This window comes from Microtus ochrogaster, chromosome 19 (genome assembly GCF_000317375.1).
Source record: "Microtus ochrogaster isolate Prairie Vole_2 chromosome 19, MicOch1.0, whole genome shotgun sequence".
Taxonomy (NCBI): Eukaryota; Metazoa; Chordata; class Mammalia; order Rodentia; family Cricetidae; genus Microtus; species Microtus ochrogaster.
In genome coordinates, this window is record NC_022021.1 from 4,500,255 (window position 1) to 4,517,614 (window position 17,360).

The following is a 17,360-nucleotide window of genomic DNA, read 5'->3' on the forward strand; positions in this document are numbered from 1 at the left end:
ACACCTACTCCAACAAGGCCACACATCCTGATATTGCCACCCACTGTGGGCTTATGAGGGTCGTTTTTATTCAAACCACGCTGTTCCAGTCCCTGGCCCCCGTAAGCTTGTAGCCATAACATATTGCAAAATGCATTTGCTCCAACTTTGAAAGTCCCCATAGTCTATAACAGTCTCAACTCTGCAAAAGTCCAAAGTCTCTCCTGAGACTCATACAATCTCTTAACTGTAATCTCCTGTAAAATCAAAATGAGGAAGCAGATCACATACTTCCAACATACAGTGGTGCAGAATATCCATTACCATTCCAAAGGGGTGGAACATGAGAAAATACTGCACCAAAGAAAGACGGAAAACAGGGTGTGCAAAGTCCAAACTCTGCATCACCATGTCTGATGTCACAGTGCTATGCAGATTCCCCAGCTCCTGGCAGCTTTGTTGACTACACACTCAGCTCTTTTGGGTTGGTTCCACTCCCTTTTAGTAGCTCTCCCTGGCATGCCTCCCACCGCTCTGTCATCTTGGGGTCTCCAGCACAATCCAGGCTTCCTTCACCATCACAGTTCCACTAGATGGTCTCTCTAGGCCTCCAGGCAGAAACATCCCTGTCACCTGCCTGGCCTCAGCAGCTTTCCTTAGTCTCTGGGGGAGAGTTGACAATCCCTTTCTTGTATCCTTGACTCTAAAGCCAGAATCAGATGGCTGAAGCTGCTAAGTTCTGCTGCTTGCTGGGGCTGGAACATGGCCTCCTTTGTTAAATTACATCTTCATCGCTTTCTGTTTCCAGTGGTTTCCTTCACCCCTGAAACTTGGCTGTCCTGAAACTTGATATGTAGCCCAGGCTGGCTTCAAACTTAGAGATTCTTCTGAGTTATGGTTAGCAGATTTAATAAGTATAGGATGCTTGGTTAAATTTAAATTTCAGATAACTTTTTTTAGTATAAGCATATCACAAATACTACATGTCAAATACTCATGCCTCCTCTCACCACATTAAAAAAAATAGGGGCTAGAGAGTTGTCTCCATAGTTAAAAGCACACACTGCCCCTGCTCTTGCAGTGAAAATGAGTTTGGTTTCAAGCACCCATATTGAGAAGCTCACAAGTATCTGTAACTCCAGCTCCAGGGGATCTGACACCTTTGTGGGTATCTGCACTCAAGTGCACAAATATACAGAAAGGGGAGAGCGAGGGAGCTTTACTTATTTCTTTGAATTTAAACAATGTCCTGGATTTTATCTGCCCACCATCTAAAGATTGTTGTAGTATGGAACAAAATGACATGAGGGTGTCTAGCACATGCTGGGTGTACTATCAATACTCTTAAGAGCCTGTCTGCTCCACCCATGTCTTTGGTGTCAAGCACATGGGGGGTGTACTATCAATACTCTTAAGAGCCTGTCTGCTCCACCCATGTCTTTGGCCAGGTTTCTGCTTCTTCCCCAAAACCATGATCAGTCTGCAAAGAAAGGAGCGCACATATCCTGGGAATTAGCATTCCAGCCAACGCTGGCTTCAGTCTCCCCTGCCGGGGCACTGGTCTGCCTGTGCCACTGGGGTGCTTTCTCACTGCAGGCTCCCCGAGTTATTAGATCATCCCTCATAAACAGCAGCCAGTGATGCAGAATGAACGATGGCTGCATTAATCCCAGACTAAGTCACTCTGGGTCTGATTTTTCTGGCGCCGTAGCCCTAGAAAACCATTCCTCAGGATGCACCAAGACCAATCATTTCCACAGTTGGTTGCAGCCAAGAACATATTGGAGGGTCAAGATTAATGGCTCCCATAGCCAACCTTTCCAGAGAGCAGAGGTGAAATTGTACTCTGGGTAGATGCCGACATACTGAAACCAAAGGAAGAGGGGTGGAAAAAACAGAAAGAGTGCTTGAATGTCTACTGCAAAGTCGTAAATCAGGAATGGGCAAAGTGAATCTGTCTCTGCCAGCCATTTACTTGATTTAGGCTACTACAGTTTTACTTCAGACAGTCTAAAAAAAGCATGCTTTAGAGACATGTTGAGGGCCCTGCTCCTTGGAGTTCAGTCCTGACTTCCTGACTTGTGAATTCTTTATTTTTCTAAAAGGAAGACTAATACATGCTTGAGGAAGTATTAATTATGTCCATGACAAAATAAATCCATCAATCCATGGGGAGTCCGTTTTCTACAGAGCCCGCACACTGAGAGAGGATGAGCTTTGGACCGGCTCAGGTGAGGCGGTGAGGACAAGGGAACAAGCTTCCAGTCACCAGCAACTGGGAAACCTCCTCTCCTCTGGTCAGTCCTCTTAGTAAGTTTTCGCTGGCCACCTACAAGTTATCCAACTTCTAAAATTTTGCAAGTTTGTGGAAAGGTTTCTTTGGAACAAAGTCACAATAAACACAAGTGTCACAGCCACATTTGCGGTGTGTGCTGGGCTGTGTGTGCATTGGTGTGCAAATGGGTATCATGCAATGGTTTTGTGGCTGTCTTGTAGCACCGCACAGAAAGGTATTCATATCCTTTAAATCCCTATTAGTTTAAAAAGTCACACTATCCCACCTTTGTATGGGCTGCTGATGACCCCTGCCAGCCCTCAGGGTGTGAGGAAGTGTGCTAGCAGAGGCAGGCAATGGGTCTTGGTTTCATCACAGGTTTGCTGTTCCATTTCAGGTGATTGGCTGTTTGTGCTGGTGAACCAGACTTCCCACAGAAAACAGATAGAATTTAGCACAACAAATGGGAAAAACCCAGTCAGGATGTAGGAGATATAAAAAAGCGTTAACAATGGATATTGATATTGGATAGTCATAGACTCTATGTAGCTATAGAGCAAACATTCTTTTTGATCCCTCGTAGAACAATTTTAAATTGGACCACATGCTATGTTATAAAGCAGGTTCCAAATATTTTTAAAACCTATCAGGCATGTTTTCTTATCACCTTGAAATTAAATTAGAAATAAAGTAAGAAAAATTATGTGGTTGGAAAAGAAGAAGTATAATAGACCTGTTGCCAAATCAATTGCTTTTGAGGCTGGAGAGGTAGCTCAAGTGGTACAGGGCTTGCTTTGCTAGCCTGCGAAGCTGAGTTTGACCAGTGCAAACTCACGTGTAGAACACAGCTAAGTTGGTTTACACTCGTATCCCAGCATTGTGCAGACCCCTGGGACTCAACGGCCAACCCATTTTACTATCCTCCTTAGCAAGTTCCAAGCCAACCAATGTGTGTCTCTGCCTCTGTCTCTGTCCCTGTCTCTCTCTCTCTCTCTCTGTCACTCTCTCCATTTATATAATACATTATATATTATATGAATATATTGCACATACACACACAACAGATGGCTTCTAAGGAGCCACACCTGAGGTTGACCTCTATTCTCCAAACCCCCACACATATGCACACACACGCACACATGCACACGCACACATGCACACACACATATGCAAATCAACTGGAATGGTCTAGACAAACTCTGATTTTAAAAGAACCCAGTATTGAATTCTTCATTATTTAAAGAAGAATTTGTTGAGTTACTAATACCATACTAAGGATAAATAAGGCATGGGGCTTCTCCTCAAGGAACAGACACCAGATAGATTCTTGGTGACTTTCAGTGCGGCTTTCTTCTATGTCAGGTACCTGCTAAGGGCTGTGGAAATATATAGACCGCCCAAGCTACTGAGTAGGAGGTGTACTTCTTACAGTACACCAGGAAGAATTCACAGAGGCTCTGCCTACTTGGCTGATAGAAGACTGAAGAGTAGGAGTATTTCCAGGTCACCTGGAAGGGAGGGTTGGCCTAGATGTCACTTGAGAAGTACACGACCGCTCTCCTAGGCACTGGACCACAGGTCAGAACCTGTGTGGGCATGCTGGATGTGACGGTACACACCTGTTATCCCAGCCCTTCGAAGGCTGAGGCAGGATGGTGAGTATGAAAGCCAGTGTGGATTACTTAGCCAGACCTTGTTAAGTCAAACCAAAACAAACAGAAGATACGGTGCCAGTGGGCTGGCACAAAAATTCAGCAAAGGGTTTGGAGGAGCTTGTTTGAGAAGACAGGAGGGAGAGAAAGGGCCAGCTCTTTGAGACTGTGTAAACTCACCCTAAAAGGTTTTAAGTTAAAGAGGCAAATATTCTGTTTTTAAAAAAGAGGTTTATTTGTATTTTACATGTATGAGGGTTTTGTCTGCGTATGTGCATACCACATGTGTATGTGTGGTTCCTGAGGAGGCCAGAAGGGGGTATCAGATCTCCTAGAACTGGAGTTATAGATGGTTATGAGCTGTCATGCTAGGAACTGAACCCAGGTCCTGTGCAAAAGTATCCAGTGTTCTTAACCACTGAGCCATCTCTCCAGCCCCTGCCATCTGAGTTTTATTACCCAGAATGCTCTTGATTATATAGTAAAGCTAGAACAAGCCAACTAGAAGTTGTGAACTCCATTAGAGAGAAGCAGCATTTAAATTATTTAATGGCAGGAGCTTGGTCAGTCCTAAGAAGTGGAAGGCAGAGGAATGGGACTCAGAGGTCCCTTTCCACGTTAGGTGTTACCTCAGCCGAGGACCATAAACTGATCCAGGGCACAAGGTCTCAGAGCAATAACCATGATATGCATAAGTAAATACGCCATCAGCAGGCACAGCCATGCAGATCTAGGCCAACTGTGTCTTTGTCTATTAAAATGGTCCAGGCAAGATATGAGTAGGGATGGAGATAAAGGAACATGTTTTAGAGAAATGCAGAAAATAGAATTGCATTGTTCAGTAGTTGACACCGCCAGGAGGGGGAGGAATGGAGGCTACCACCACAGTTCTGGTTGGCAAGGCAAGTCACTTATTCTCGGCACTTAGATCGATTATAAATCTCAGCATTAACTTCTCTCCAGAGCAAAAAGCAACTTCTTTGGCCGAGATTGAGAGCAGCAGTAATCTTTGGTTACAAACGTACATACTTAGAAACAGTCTGATAATAAATATGTCTACTTAGCAAAGCAACAGTAATAGGTACCCTTGTTGTTGGCTGTTTTTTCTCTTTTTATTCTTTTGGCTCTTTGGGGCGGGGGCTGCCACCCATCTCCCAAATAAATCAAACACAGAGGCTTATTCTTTCTTATAAATGCCCAGCCTTAGCTTGGCTTGTTTCTAACCAGCTTTTCTTAAATTACCCCTTCTACCATTTGCCTCTGGACGGTTTTCTTTCCTTACTTCTGTAATATGGCTTTCACTCTTACTCAGTGGCTGGCTGGGTGGCTGGGTGGCTGGCCCCTGGTGTCCTCCTCTTCTCCTTTTCTAATTCCTTGATCTCTTTTTCTCCTCTGTTTATTCTTTCTGCCGGTCATCCCCTCCTATTCTTTCTCCTGCCTTGCTATTGGCTGTTGAGCTCTTTGTTAGATGAATCAGGTGTTTTAGGCAGGCAAAGTAACACAGCATCACAGAGATAAACAAATTCAACAGAAAAGAATGCAACACATTTTTGCATCATGAAAACAAATATTCCATGGCATAAACAAAGGCAACATACCTTAAAATAATATTCTACAACATACCCCTACCCCCATCTCTGGGGTCTGTAACCTCCTGGACCATGGGCTTTTGACCAGTTTACAATACCAGGCTTGTGCTGTTTCCTGCCAAGCATGCCTCAAAGACAATTAGAAAGTAGCTGGTGACCCCCATAACATCCATGCCACAATTGTACCAGTGAGCACACCTTGCCCTACAGGGCAGTATTGTGACGCTCAGAGTTCAACACTGGGTAAACACATTGATGATCTTCCTCCCAGGTTGCCTACATAGCACTTCTTAGACCCAGCACTGCAAAAGCTATCCAGCAGGGAGGAAGTTTTTAGGTCAGTTCCAACTTTAACTGTTCTTTTAATTGTTTTCATTTTTATTTAATTTTTTATTGGGTATGTATATTTTGTCTTGCATGTATTCTGTGCACCACATGATTGCAGTGCCTGAGGCGACCAGAAGAGGGCATGAGAGTGCCTGGGACTGGAATTAACAGATGATTGTTAGCATCCATGTGACATCCTGTATAACAGCACCTAGTACTCCGTTAAGTCATTTCTCCAGACCACCCCCCCAACCCATGTTGATTTCCTCATGTCCTACAACCAAAGTCTGCTGTGTTTGGGATTTCTGGGGCCTTCCTGACCAGAAGCTCCTCAGAAATTGCCCCATTCCCCATATCCCATACTGAGATTTTGTTTAATTTGGATCAGGTGCAGTGCCCCATGCTTTTCATCCCAGTACAAGTGAGACTGAAGCGGGTGGATCTCTGTGAGTTCGAAGCCAGCCTGAGATACATAATGCAAACCAATAATAATAGTAATAACTCTTGTCTTCTGGGCATCCACCCTTTTTTTAATTGTATTTTTTAATGATCTTACAGAGTGCATTCCATACAGGTTTCTCATACATCCTTAGCTTTGGTTAAATCACCCCCATTTCTCCTCCCCTGTGTCCCCCAAGACTAAAAGGTCAATGAAAACAGTTTTCTTTCATATACAGACACAGGGTTGTCTCTGGCGCTTTCTCGTGTTTCTCAGTGTTCACGTCGATCACAACCAGAATCCATGCCATTTCTCGAGAAAATGCCAACGCTGAATAACGGCACAGTTATGATTCCAGCTTTCCTTTCCCCTCCTTCCAGAGCCAGAGCCACTCAAATGCCAAAGGCTTGCAACAGTGGTTTGTTTTCCTTTTTAAGTGAGAAGCAACAGAAGGTTATGTAAAGTTTAAAAATTAAAGAAATAATGTCAGAAGAGAACGTGCCCATGAGCAGCTTCCTGCCTTGAGTAACTACCCAAAGCAACTTAGTACATTTACAGCTCACGGGTTTTCTAGACCAGATGATATGTTTTATGTCCATATAAAAATGAAACCGTTGTTCATTCACACTGTTGTGGGGACGTTTCTCTCTTTCCACTTGGACATTTTCCATGTTACATCAGAAAGATCTGCCTTGGTTTTACCCAGTACCCACATGGTTTGTATCGGATGGCTACACCGTAGGTTATCTCCCTGCTTGCCTACATTGTAGGTTATCTCCCTGCTTGCCCACCAGCGTCTTCATTTATTTATCTGTTCATCTTTATTTGGTTTTGCTACAAATGAGAGATGAACAGTGTTGCAGGACCGTCCAGCTGCAAGTTGTTAAACCTTAGCATCCGGATGGTATACTGGCTGCCTGAAAACCCGAGTTGCTAGCCAGACATTCATATTTCATGCTGATTATATAGTTTTTCTGTTTTAAGTCAGTGACATGTTAAGGATATGAATTTTTTATTTCTGTAGCAATAATATCAGAAACTCACCTGATCATTGTTCCATGCAGACACACACATTTTTTTCTCACTGGAGAAAAATAACTTGCTGTCGCTTTAATAGAGACTTTTAGCTGCTCCGTGCCTTGAGAGAATACCAAGATAAAAATACATAGATGATTTACTTGATGTCCTGTACAATTCTGAAGGTTTTTCTTTTTAGTACATTGGATCTGAGTCTTGAACCTGAAATCTCCCTTCTTGACAAAGATAGATTTGTTGATAATATCACATAACTGGTGACCAGAAAACAGGTCAGTGAAGTAGGTACCAAGATACCAGAGTTTCCAGGATAAAGCCTAGAAAAGAATGTGGGATCCAGGGTCCTGTGTGTGTGTCACATGCTTTGCCTGTATTCCTTGAACAACAGGCAGCTGAGGAGGCAGCCACAGGGCCCTGCAGCAGCAGCAGGCAGAAGCTGACAAGGGCCTGGATTATTATGCAGGAGGCATATCGCTTTTATTAGTGCCACACTGATTAAAGCCAGGCTATAACAGCCTTCCATTACACCTTAATTGAGGTCTTCCCTTGCATAGAATTTACATTATCTATAGATAAATCCCACAGGGTGACATCTTAATGGATACTTTAGCAAACTCCAAAGGACGATTAGAAACATCAACTTTGCAAAATCATTTTTTAAGACACACAAAATAGAGAGCATGGTGCCAACATAGGGATTCATTTGAAAGAATCAATTTTACTAAGTGCAAGCATGCTCAAACACACGAGCCGCTCTCCCAGCGGAGTGGGGTTTGACTCCACTGCCCTCATCTTCGCCCTCCTTTGAGATCGCGGTGTAGGGTTCTATAGGGAGCTGGAATTCAGATTTAAGCTTCCTTGAAATGGTACTCAGGAGAGCTGAGGACTCAAGGCTGAGCAGCAATGGTGCTCAGGGGTCCAGTCCTTCGTTCTCTTTTTTTCTAGTCTTCAAGGCAGCCACAAGGTCATTTCTCAAGGCCTCTGTGGTGCCTGCCTTCCTCTAGGGCCCCAGGGTATTTCTATGAATCTTTGACTCAAACAGGCAAGTCATGGGAGGAGGGGTGGCCATTTCCTTTGCCAGGACCCCTCCTACTGCTCCAGAACACGCCCTCCTAAGTCAATCAGTTATAAAATAATAGATAAAGGACAATCAGTCTTGGATGGCCTTGCTTACTTCCTAAGTACAGACTTTAATTCTCTCTCACTTTGACATTAGAAACTCCCAAATTTGCTTTGTGCTGAGTTCAGAATGAGGAAAGAAATTTGGCCAGAGCTCTTGCGAAAAAAATTCCTCATGAGAAGAGACAACTCCATCCATCCGGTCTGTGTGCTCTGCTTTCTTCCTAATCTGGTCCAGGAGTCATGTGTCATCATGTTTCCTACCAAATCTGCCTCTTCCTCAGGATTCTGCCTTCCCTGGAGCAAGAGCTCAGGCTCATAATCTCCATGGCACATGAGGTGACTGACTGTGCCCGTATGTGGTGACCGGCACACGTAGGCACCATGTCTAAGTGTGAAAAGGAAACAAAGAGATCACTAGATCTTAGGAAAAATCAATTCAAATCATGATAACACTTCATTAGGTATCTATCAGAAAAATAAAGGTGTCTTTAACAGGCAAACAGTGGTGGGAAGGTTTGCATCAGCCAGAGCTGCAACACACCATGCATGGCAATGCAGACAGTGCAGCCACTGCGGAGAGAAAGCCAATGTGTTGCTGTAAAATCAACCAGATACTTGGGGGTAGTGAGGTGACTGGGCAATAAAGCCGCTTACCTCTGAGCCTAATGACCTGAGCTCAGTTCCCAGAGCCCACGAGTTAGAGGGAGAGTGGAAGCAAGTGCTCACAGGTACACACACAATCAATAAACAAATATAAAATATAATTAAAAATTACAAATAAATCCAACCAGAAACTTAACATATGATTCAAGTGTTTAACCTTATATATTCAAAACCAAAACTTTAACAGGCACAAAAAAATGTTTATAGCAGTTTTATTAATAAATTGAGTATAGTAAATTAATATAGGGTATAAATAATAAATTAGTACCCTAAATTGGGAACCATCCAACATTCTATAACCCACTAACATGTGACAATTTGTATGCATCCCCAGTGCATCATATGAAGTATAAAAGCCACATTCTCAAAGTTACATACAGCCTGGTGTGGTCATGTGTGCCTGTAATCACAGCCCGTGGGAGACTGAGGCAGGGTTGTGGATTCAAGGCCAGCCTACGCTGTACATCAAGACCCTACCTCAAAAAACAAACAGCTAATCTGTAGTATGACTGCATTAGCACAGTGCTCTGAAGAGACAAAACCATCAGGGCAGAAGAGACAAAGAGAGCAGTGGTCACCAGGATCCTAGATGGAGGGAGATGACCCCCGCCAAAGGATAGGCAACACCAGGGAGATCTGGGGGTGAAGAACACTCTTGCCAAGTTCATGGACATATATAAATACGTTTTGCTCTATCTACATTGACAAAATAAATCAAAGTTGACTTGCTGTTTAGTGGGAATTCAGAGGAAAAGAGAGAAAGGAGGGAGGAAGCATGGGAAGAAGATACAAGAGAGAGAAAGAAAGAAAGAAAGAAAGAAAGAAAGAAAGAAAGAAAGAAAGGAAGGAAGGAAGGAAGGAAGGAAGGAAGGAAGGAAGGAAGGAAGGAAGAAAGAAAGAAAGAAAGAAAGAAAGAAAGAAAGAAAGAAAGAAAGAGAAAGGAAGGAAGGAGGAAGGAAGGAAGGAAGGAAGGAAGGAAGAAAGAAAGAAAGAAAGAAAGAAAGAAAGAAAGAAAGAAAGAAAGAGAGAGAGAGACAGAGAGCATCCGAGTACTCATCACCTTGCAATGATTTTTCACATGTCATGCACACACACACACACACACACAGAGCAAACCTGGGACGAGGGGAACTGGGTGGGTATTTGGTGAGTAGGGTTCCTATTTTCTTGGCATGAAGTGGGCTAGTTAATAAACATGGAGATGAATGCAGGAACGTGGCTGTGCTGGCAACAGCAAGTGCCCATGCAGACAATAAAGTGGCCTAAACCACAGAGTAAGTTTAGTGCTTCGGCTCCTCTGAGGAGATGACCCTGACCTGAGCTCTAGAAGGGATGAAGGAGGCAGTCATCAGGCAGAACATCCTGGCAGAGCCTTCCAGATAGGGAAAATATCAATGCGAGGACAAGATTACTACGGAGACAAAAATAAAACAACTTGCCTCATACACAGAAGCACCTTTCAAATGCACAGTTAGGATTCTGGAGAAAAGCCAGTGGGCTGGACTAAGTGAGCAAGGAAAACAGCCAAAGAAGGTGGGCTTAGCTAGGAGCAGGGATCAGTTCAGACAGGACACAGAGCCATGGTGACATTGGGTTGCCATTGCATGCCACGCATACATCAAGCTGTGGGAGACAGCAATGTGCTCTCGCCCGTATTTTAAAGCATAGTTCATAGCGGGTGTGGGAGCCGTCATGGCCTAGATATGAAATGGCCCCTTAGGCTCATGCATCTGAATGCTTGGTCCATGCCTGGTGGTGCTGTTTCAGGAGATTTTTAGGAGGTAGGGCCTCACCGAAGGATGTGTCTTGCTGGAGCCAGGCCTCAGGGGTTACAGTCTGGACTGGTTCCTACCTAGATCCCCTGTCTACTTCCAGACTGCAGCGACAGTAGAACCAGAGGTCTTGTGAGGCCGTAGCCCAAGTCATTCCCACTGCCCGCCTTCCCTACCCTAATGGACCTATTTCTCCAACCACGAGTCCAAGTAATCCCTCTTCCCTTTAGTTGGTCTGTTTGTCACAGCTGTGAGACAGGTGTGTAACTAAGACACTGACCCATGGGAGTTCAGGAGAGCAGACACAGTTTTCCAACTTAACGCAGTATGCCTTGTTCCCTTTGCCACTACAACGAACATTGACTGTGGATGAAATCAATGTATTTTTTACACATCTGGTGGTTAGACATTTGAATTTGCTAATGGAGCCTCTGCAGCCTCCTTCTGACAGTTCTGGGAGACAATTGTAGTCATTGAGATCCCCAGCTTCTGCTGGTCTCCCATAGGCCTTGGCTGGTGGCTCTGTCCTACATATTCGAAGCCAGCAGTGCAGCACCTTCAAATCTCTCGGCCCTCTGGTCTCTGCTTTCCTTGTATCTTCTACTCTCTTGGTCTCAGTCTGTGTTTTTCTTATTTGTTTGTTTTGTTTTGTTTTTGTCAACTTGACACAAGTTAGAGTCATCTGAGAAGAGGAAGCCTCAACTAAGAAAATGCCTTCCGATTGGACTGCAAGGGAGACCGTAGGGCATTTTCTTTACTAGTGATTCATTTGAGATGGCGCAGTTCACGATGGGCAGGGCCACTCCTGGGTTGTGTAAGACGGCAGGCTAAGCCAGCCCTGGAGAGCAAGCCAATAAGCAGTGGTCCTCCATGGTCTCTGCTTCAGTTCCTGCCTCCAGGTTCCTGCTTGAGTTCCCTTCCTGACAGACTGTGAGCTCTGAAAACAAATAAACCTTTTATTTCCCAAGTTGCTGTTGGTCGTGATGTTTATCACAGTAATAGAATCAAAGTTGAACGCTCTGTCTCCCCTGCCTGTCTGTCTGTCTTTCTAAGGGAGCTTACATTTACCTTTGGTCCCGCTCTACCGTATTGGACAGCTTCTTTCTCTCGGGATCCTTGACTTAGGAACACTCATGACTCCCCTTGCCTGTAACATCTGTATTCCCGGGTTCTGGAGGTCAGGGCGAGAAGCTCTGATGGGGGGTGAAGTCGTTTTTCTGGCTATCACAGAAGTGCTCTGCTCCACCCACTATAGTGACATAGTTAAGTCCCTTTGACCTGTTTTCCGTTGAAAGGTCACCTTGTGAGCTCTCATTTTGAACTGTGACACCAGAGCCCTCCATCTCTTGTCTTTGTTCTTCCTCCCTCTATTCTGTGGAAAGTGTTATACCTGAAATTTAACTCGGTCACTGAAGGGTTTTTTCCCAGTGTTGAGAATAATAAGGTTTAGAGATCTTTAAAGAGAGTCTTTATATGAAGCTCTGAGATCACGTGAAATGTGCACATTATAGTCCCTTTGTTCTGTCCTAGAGTTTCTTCTGCATTTTGGATATGTGAGACTTTTGAATATAGGTTATATGAGACGTTGAAAGTAATCGTGCTTCCTGAAAGCTAATGGTATAATTAACTCAGCAACCCACATAGTCTCCCATCTTAAATTATTGAAGCAAAACTAATGTTGCGTGCCACTGGTGTTGATGGCCCTTGTCAACAACACAGTGGACCAGTTGTTATCTGCATAATGTGAGTGTACAATTCACGATTCAATCCCATCTTGAATCCTAGCAGAAAAGATTTTGTGACTTTAGCTTGTAGCTTTGGGGATTATGTCACTTCCAGTGTCTCCCGGGATTCCCACAAAAGGCAAACATACAGCTCTCCTGGGGAGGGGACAAAGCCTACCTCACTTTTGTTCACAGAAGCCTTATATACTCTCCAAGCTATGCTGGAGATTGGTGTTCTGTCTCCCACAGTTCCTCTGTCCCTCTGTAAGCCCTGCTCTGGCTTCCATTACATTTGATGCACTTTGTTCTGTCTTATTTGGAACCCTGTTGGAGATCTACTTTCAGTATTCATGCAAACACAGTTCCTGGAGGGATTTTTATTTATCCTATCTAGCCCATGTGGGTAGTCTCATTATATTGTATTAGAACTTCCATCTTTATAATCCCAACATTTAAACTGGCTGCTTTAAAGTTGATATTCACCTTGCTATTCTAAATGATGTCTATGAGTAAAGATACAAGTTCTTGTTTCTGATAAGGGCACTGTAAAGTCAGCTTTTCCCCCAAATGACCATTAAAAGTGTTATCATGAAAGGACTGTTGGCAGAGCTGTAGAGGCTGAAAGAGACCAGCAGGACATGCTGGAGTCCTGAAGTCCCCAAGCCCAAAGGCCAGCAGTGGGAGGGCTGGCTGTGACCACCTGAGGACACCAAAGTAGACCACTCTTCTGCCTGGCCAGGGGAGGGGGAAGGAGAACAAGGAAAAGATGCCCAACTCAGACCTAGTTGGGAATCCGGTGTGGTAACAGACGCATATAATCACAGCGGTCAGGAGGCCGAGACACAAAGATTATGAGTTCAATGCCAGCCTGGGCTACCCAGAGAAGCTTATGTGAATTCTACCCCCGAACCTGGTTGGGAATTGGATGATGAAGTCCACAGCAGGTCATTTCCTGATAGACAGGTAGGAAAGGATGAATCATGGTCTGGAAGAGTAAAGAGAAGACACCCAGCGTGGTAGCCTGTTGAAAAACACGTTCTCCCACATTGGCCTTTGAGGTTTAATTATAATAACCCTACATGTACCCCCACCTTAGATCTTTATTCTTTTGATTTTGGGCACATTCATCCAAAGCACTGTCTTGGGGGAGGGCAGTCTTAAATTGAGCCCACTACTGTAACTGATTTGTAGATCAGCTCACCCCTCTGTGGACAGTAGAACTTGACCGACGAATCCCCGAGGGCCCCACACGGTGCTTGCCCAGCTGCAGTGTACAGGGGCTCTCTCTCTGACTCCTCTGTCCCTTTCCAGGATGGAGCTTCAGCATGGGCTCAGCCTACCAGTTCCACAGCTGGCGGGTCTTCGTCATCGTCTGCGCACTCCCGTGCGTCTCCTCTGTGGTGGCCCTCACCTTCATGCCGGAAAGCCCTCGTTTCTTGCTGGAGGTAATGCCTGTTGACACAGAATCACGAGTGATCCCTGCACACTGGCAAGGCTTCTTTGCCGTCTCGAGGGAAGTATGTCTGCCTCGTCGAGAGGCGCATTCTCCCTTCCTTCCACAGGGTTTTGCAGGGTTTGATTTCATGGAAACATGCTTTAAGCAAAGAGGGCTCACAGCCAAAACTACGCATGCGCTTCCCTCAGCGAGCAGCTTTCACTCGATGAGGGGGCTATTGCTCACTGTTTAATAAAGGAAGCGTTATTGTAATAAGTGCTATTTCTAGCTGAAGGCACATTCTTTGAACAGCTGTTCTATAGTGGTATCCTTGGCCTGCGTGCTTCAGTAGAGAAGAGTTAAACACATTTGCATAGTGGCCTTCCGTGTGCTCTGAAAACTCAAGGGTGGTTGATGCCTGAAAGGCAAGGGGTCCTAATGCCTGGCTCCTAGGCCTGACTGCCTGTTTCTTAGGTGGGAAAACATGATGAAGCCTGGATGATTCTGAAGCTCATTCACGATACCAACATGAGAGCCCGGGGCCAGCCAGAGAAGGTCTTCACGGTGAGTCTGATTCTCGGAGAATCCTTGAGCTTCAGGCATGGTTTCTGTAAGGGGCCAGACAATGCAATGACGTTCTTTGAAAGTTCAATGACGTTGTTTTAAATCAATATAGAGTAATATGAACTTTAGAAGATGATCTTTTTTTTTTCCAGTCCTGGGGCTTGAATCTCTTCTAGCCATGTCTTGACTGTAGGTGCTGTTTTCCATGGCTTTGTGTTCAGGTGACTTGTGGCGTGTGTGTATCTGTATGTGTGATTGTATGGTGTATGCACGTTGTGTGTGCCTGCCTAAGGGTGCACAGAGGCCACTGGGCATTCTGTTCTACTACTCTGCTTCCTGGCTTTATTCCCTTGAGAAAATAAGCCCGGAAATTCTTTTATTCAGCCACCACAACACAGGCACGACCCAACTTAGGAGTGCTGGGGATTTGAACTCAGGCCCTCATGTGTTGAGCAGCAAGCCCAACTCTCTGACCTATGAGCCATCCCCCAGGCCTAAGCTGGCATCTCTTAAAACTCTGACTACTCTCTTTGGCTGGACTCAGCTGCTCCCTGCATCTCTGACTCCTGTTACACAGATCTTCCAAGATCCAGATACATGAATCGAAGGGCTCTGTGGACATCCTCTGTGTCCAGTGGTCCTTCAAAAGCTACCTTCTCAGTCAGAATTTCCCGTTCTGAAAGTCCTCAACCTCTTCCTTATCCTAAATGCCACCAGCAAGTACTACCAGCCATGCCCGAACTTAACTGCAAGCCATCTTATTTAAATTATGAGATATTGGCTCTCATGCAACAAATAAAATATATTTCAAATAATTATGAAAAAACAGATATTGATGACTGGACAAATGGAAACTCTCAAAAGCTAAGCAGCCAATGATTTTTTAAAAAGAACTAAAAACTCTAAAGTGGGCATTGTTTGTACGCTGTTGTATACCCAGTACTTAAAAGCCTCAGACAGCAGGATCTCAAGTTTAAGATTCGCCTGGGCAACATAGTAAGATACTGTCTCCAAAAGAAAACCAACTTCCCCATATATTTTATTTGAAAGCCCATAGTTAACTCAGAAGTGGTTTTTGCTAACTAGAGACAGTGTCTTTTGTATAGTCAAAAGGGACTACTGCCTGCCTAGCACAATTTGAAGGACACCAAGATACCCAGCCTCCAAACAGTATCTTCAATAAAATTGCTATTTAGGATATGGGCAGGCTGAAAATAAAAAATAAAAAAATGAAAAGGGAAAAAAGAAAAACCCACTCAGCCCCTAGGAATAATAGCATACATACTATTGTGTCCTCTTTATCCAAAACCAGGGATTCTCTCCCTCCCTCCCTCCCTCCCTCCCTCCCTCCCTCTCTACCTCCACCACCTCTCCCTTCCCATCATTCTTTCCCTGTATTGACAGCCTTGCTCACCTGTGTTGTGGCTCTTTCCCTTAGCTCAAGAGGCCACCTTAAGTCACAGACATACATTGTCACTCTGAATCTTCATCTTTTCTTTCTCTTACATACCTGAAGAGTCAGGGTTGACGCTTGCTCGCCATGGAAACATCTCCCATTGTAGCCATCTGTGAGTGTCTGCTGGTCAACCACTGGGTTAGCCAATGGGTGAAGGAAAAACAGGTCATAGTGATGCTCTATGGTAAATGGTGCATGAGCAAGTATTAATAACTACAGTTAAAAGCCAAACTCATTAAATAAATAGTGCCCCCCCCAAATAATCTCCAGGCAAAGTAACTCTACATGCAGAAGCTCCTGTTTCTGGTGTTTCATCTGCTGGCATGGCTCTTTATGGGGATGATGCAAAGGGGGGCATTTGGTCTCTGGTCGACCCATCCCCACTTGCTCCCCCTCTCCATTTCTCTCTGGCCTTCCCCTTCACTAAGTCATATTCAGTTCCCCCAGATGCCCTTTGGGTCTGTAGATCTCTGCTAGTGTTCTCGTGTGCAGGCAGAGTTCTTATCAAGTACCACTTTCTATCCCGAGTTGTGTTTTTCTCACTTAAAATAAATAGCCTAAATACAGCAACTTCAGGGAAGAGAACTCAACCCTTTGCACTCTGTTGCTGTCCACAGGTAAATAAAATCAAAACTCCCAAGCAAATTGATGAGCTGATTGAGATTGAGAGCGACACAGGAACATGGTATAGGAGGTGTTTTGTTCGGATCCGCACAGAACTGTATGGGGTAAGTATGAGTTTGTTTCATGACAATCTACATGTCAATTTTTGACATTTGGGGGTAGTCACAGAGAGACTGACTATGCCTGTCCCACAAGGAGGACTTGTCCACTCTATCTAGAACACCTGTCTCTTGCACTAGGACCAGGCAACTGAACCCCTCTCAGCTCAGAGGCTACCCAATGTGTTCCATCCTGAGGAAGGAAAGTGCTGGGCCAGGAGTCAGGGAAATGAAAGTCTGTCTCAGTATCTGGTGGCCTCCAGGAAGCTGAAAAGTGAGCATTGCTAGGTAGACCTGGTGATGAAGGCCTATTATTCCGGGTAGTATAATTCCAGGAGGCTAAGGCAGGGGAGTTAGGGGGGGAAAAAAAGAAAGGAAGGAAGGAAGGAGGGAGGGAGGGAGGGAGGGAGGGAGGGAGAGAGAGAGAGAGAGAGAGAGAGAGAGAGAGAGAGAGAGAGAGAATTAGTTAGTTTAAGCCCAGCCTGGGAAGCTTGATGATAACCTATCTCAAAATTAAAAAGGGAGCTTGGGGATGTAGCTCAATGGTAGAGCACTTGTCTAACATATTTGAGGTTCCAAGTCCAGTCTCTAGTTCTGCAAGAAAAA

General features: G+C 44.7%; 1 protein-coding gene across 2 annotated transcripts in view; it reads left to right on the forward strand.

Annotated features, from left to right (window-relative positions):
• Sv2c (synaptic vesicle glycoprotein 2C) overlaps positions 1-17,360 on the forward strand; it is a 188,261-nt gene that overhangs the window by 140,530 nt on the left and 30,371 nt on the right. For both annotated transcript variants that reach the window (XM_005356459.3, XM_026783699.1), the window contains exons 5-7: positions 13,889-14,022; positions 14,487-14,576; positions 16,650-16,760. In XM_005356459.3, coding sequence (XP_005356516.1) covers positions 13,889-14,022; positions 14,487-14,576; positions 16,650-16,760 — 335 coding nt within the window. The remainder of the gene's footprint in view (positions 1-13,888; positions 14,023-14,486; positions 14,577-16,649; positions 16,761-17,360) is intronic.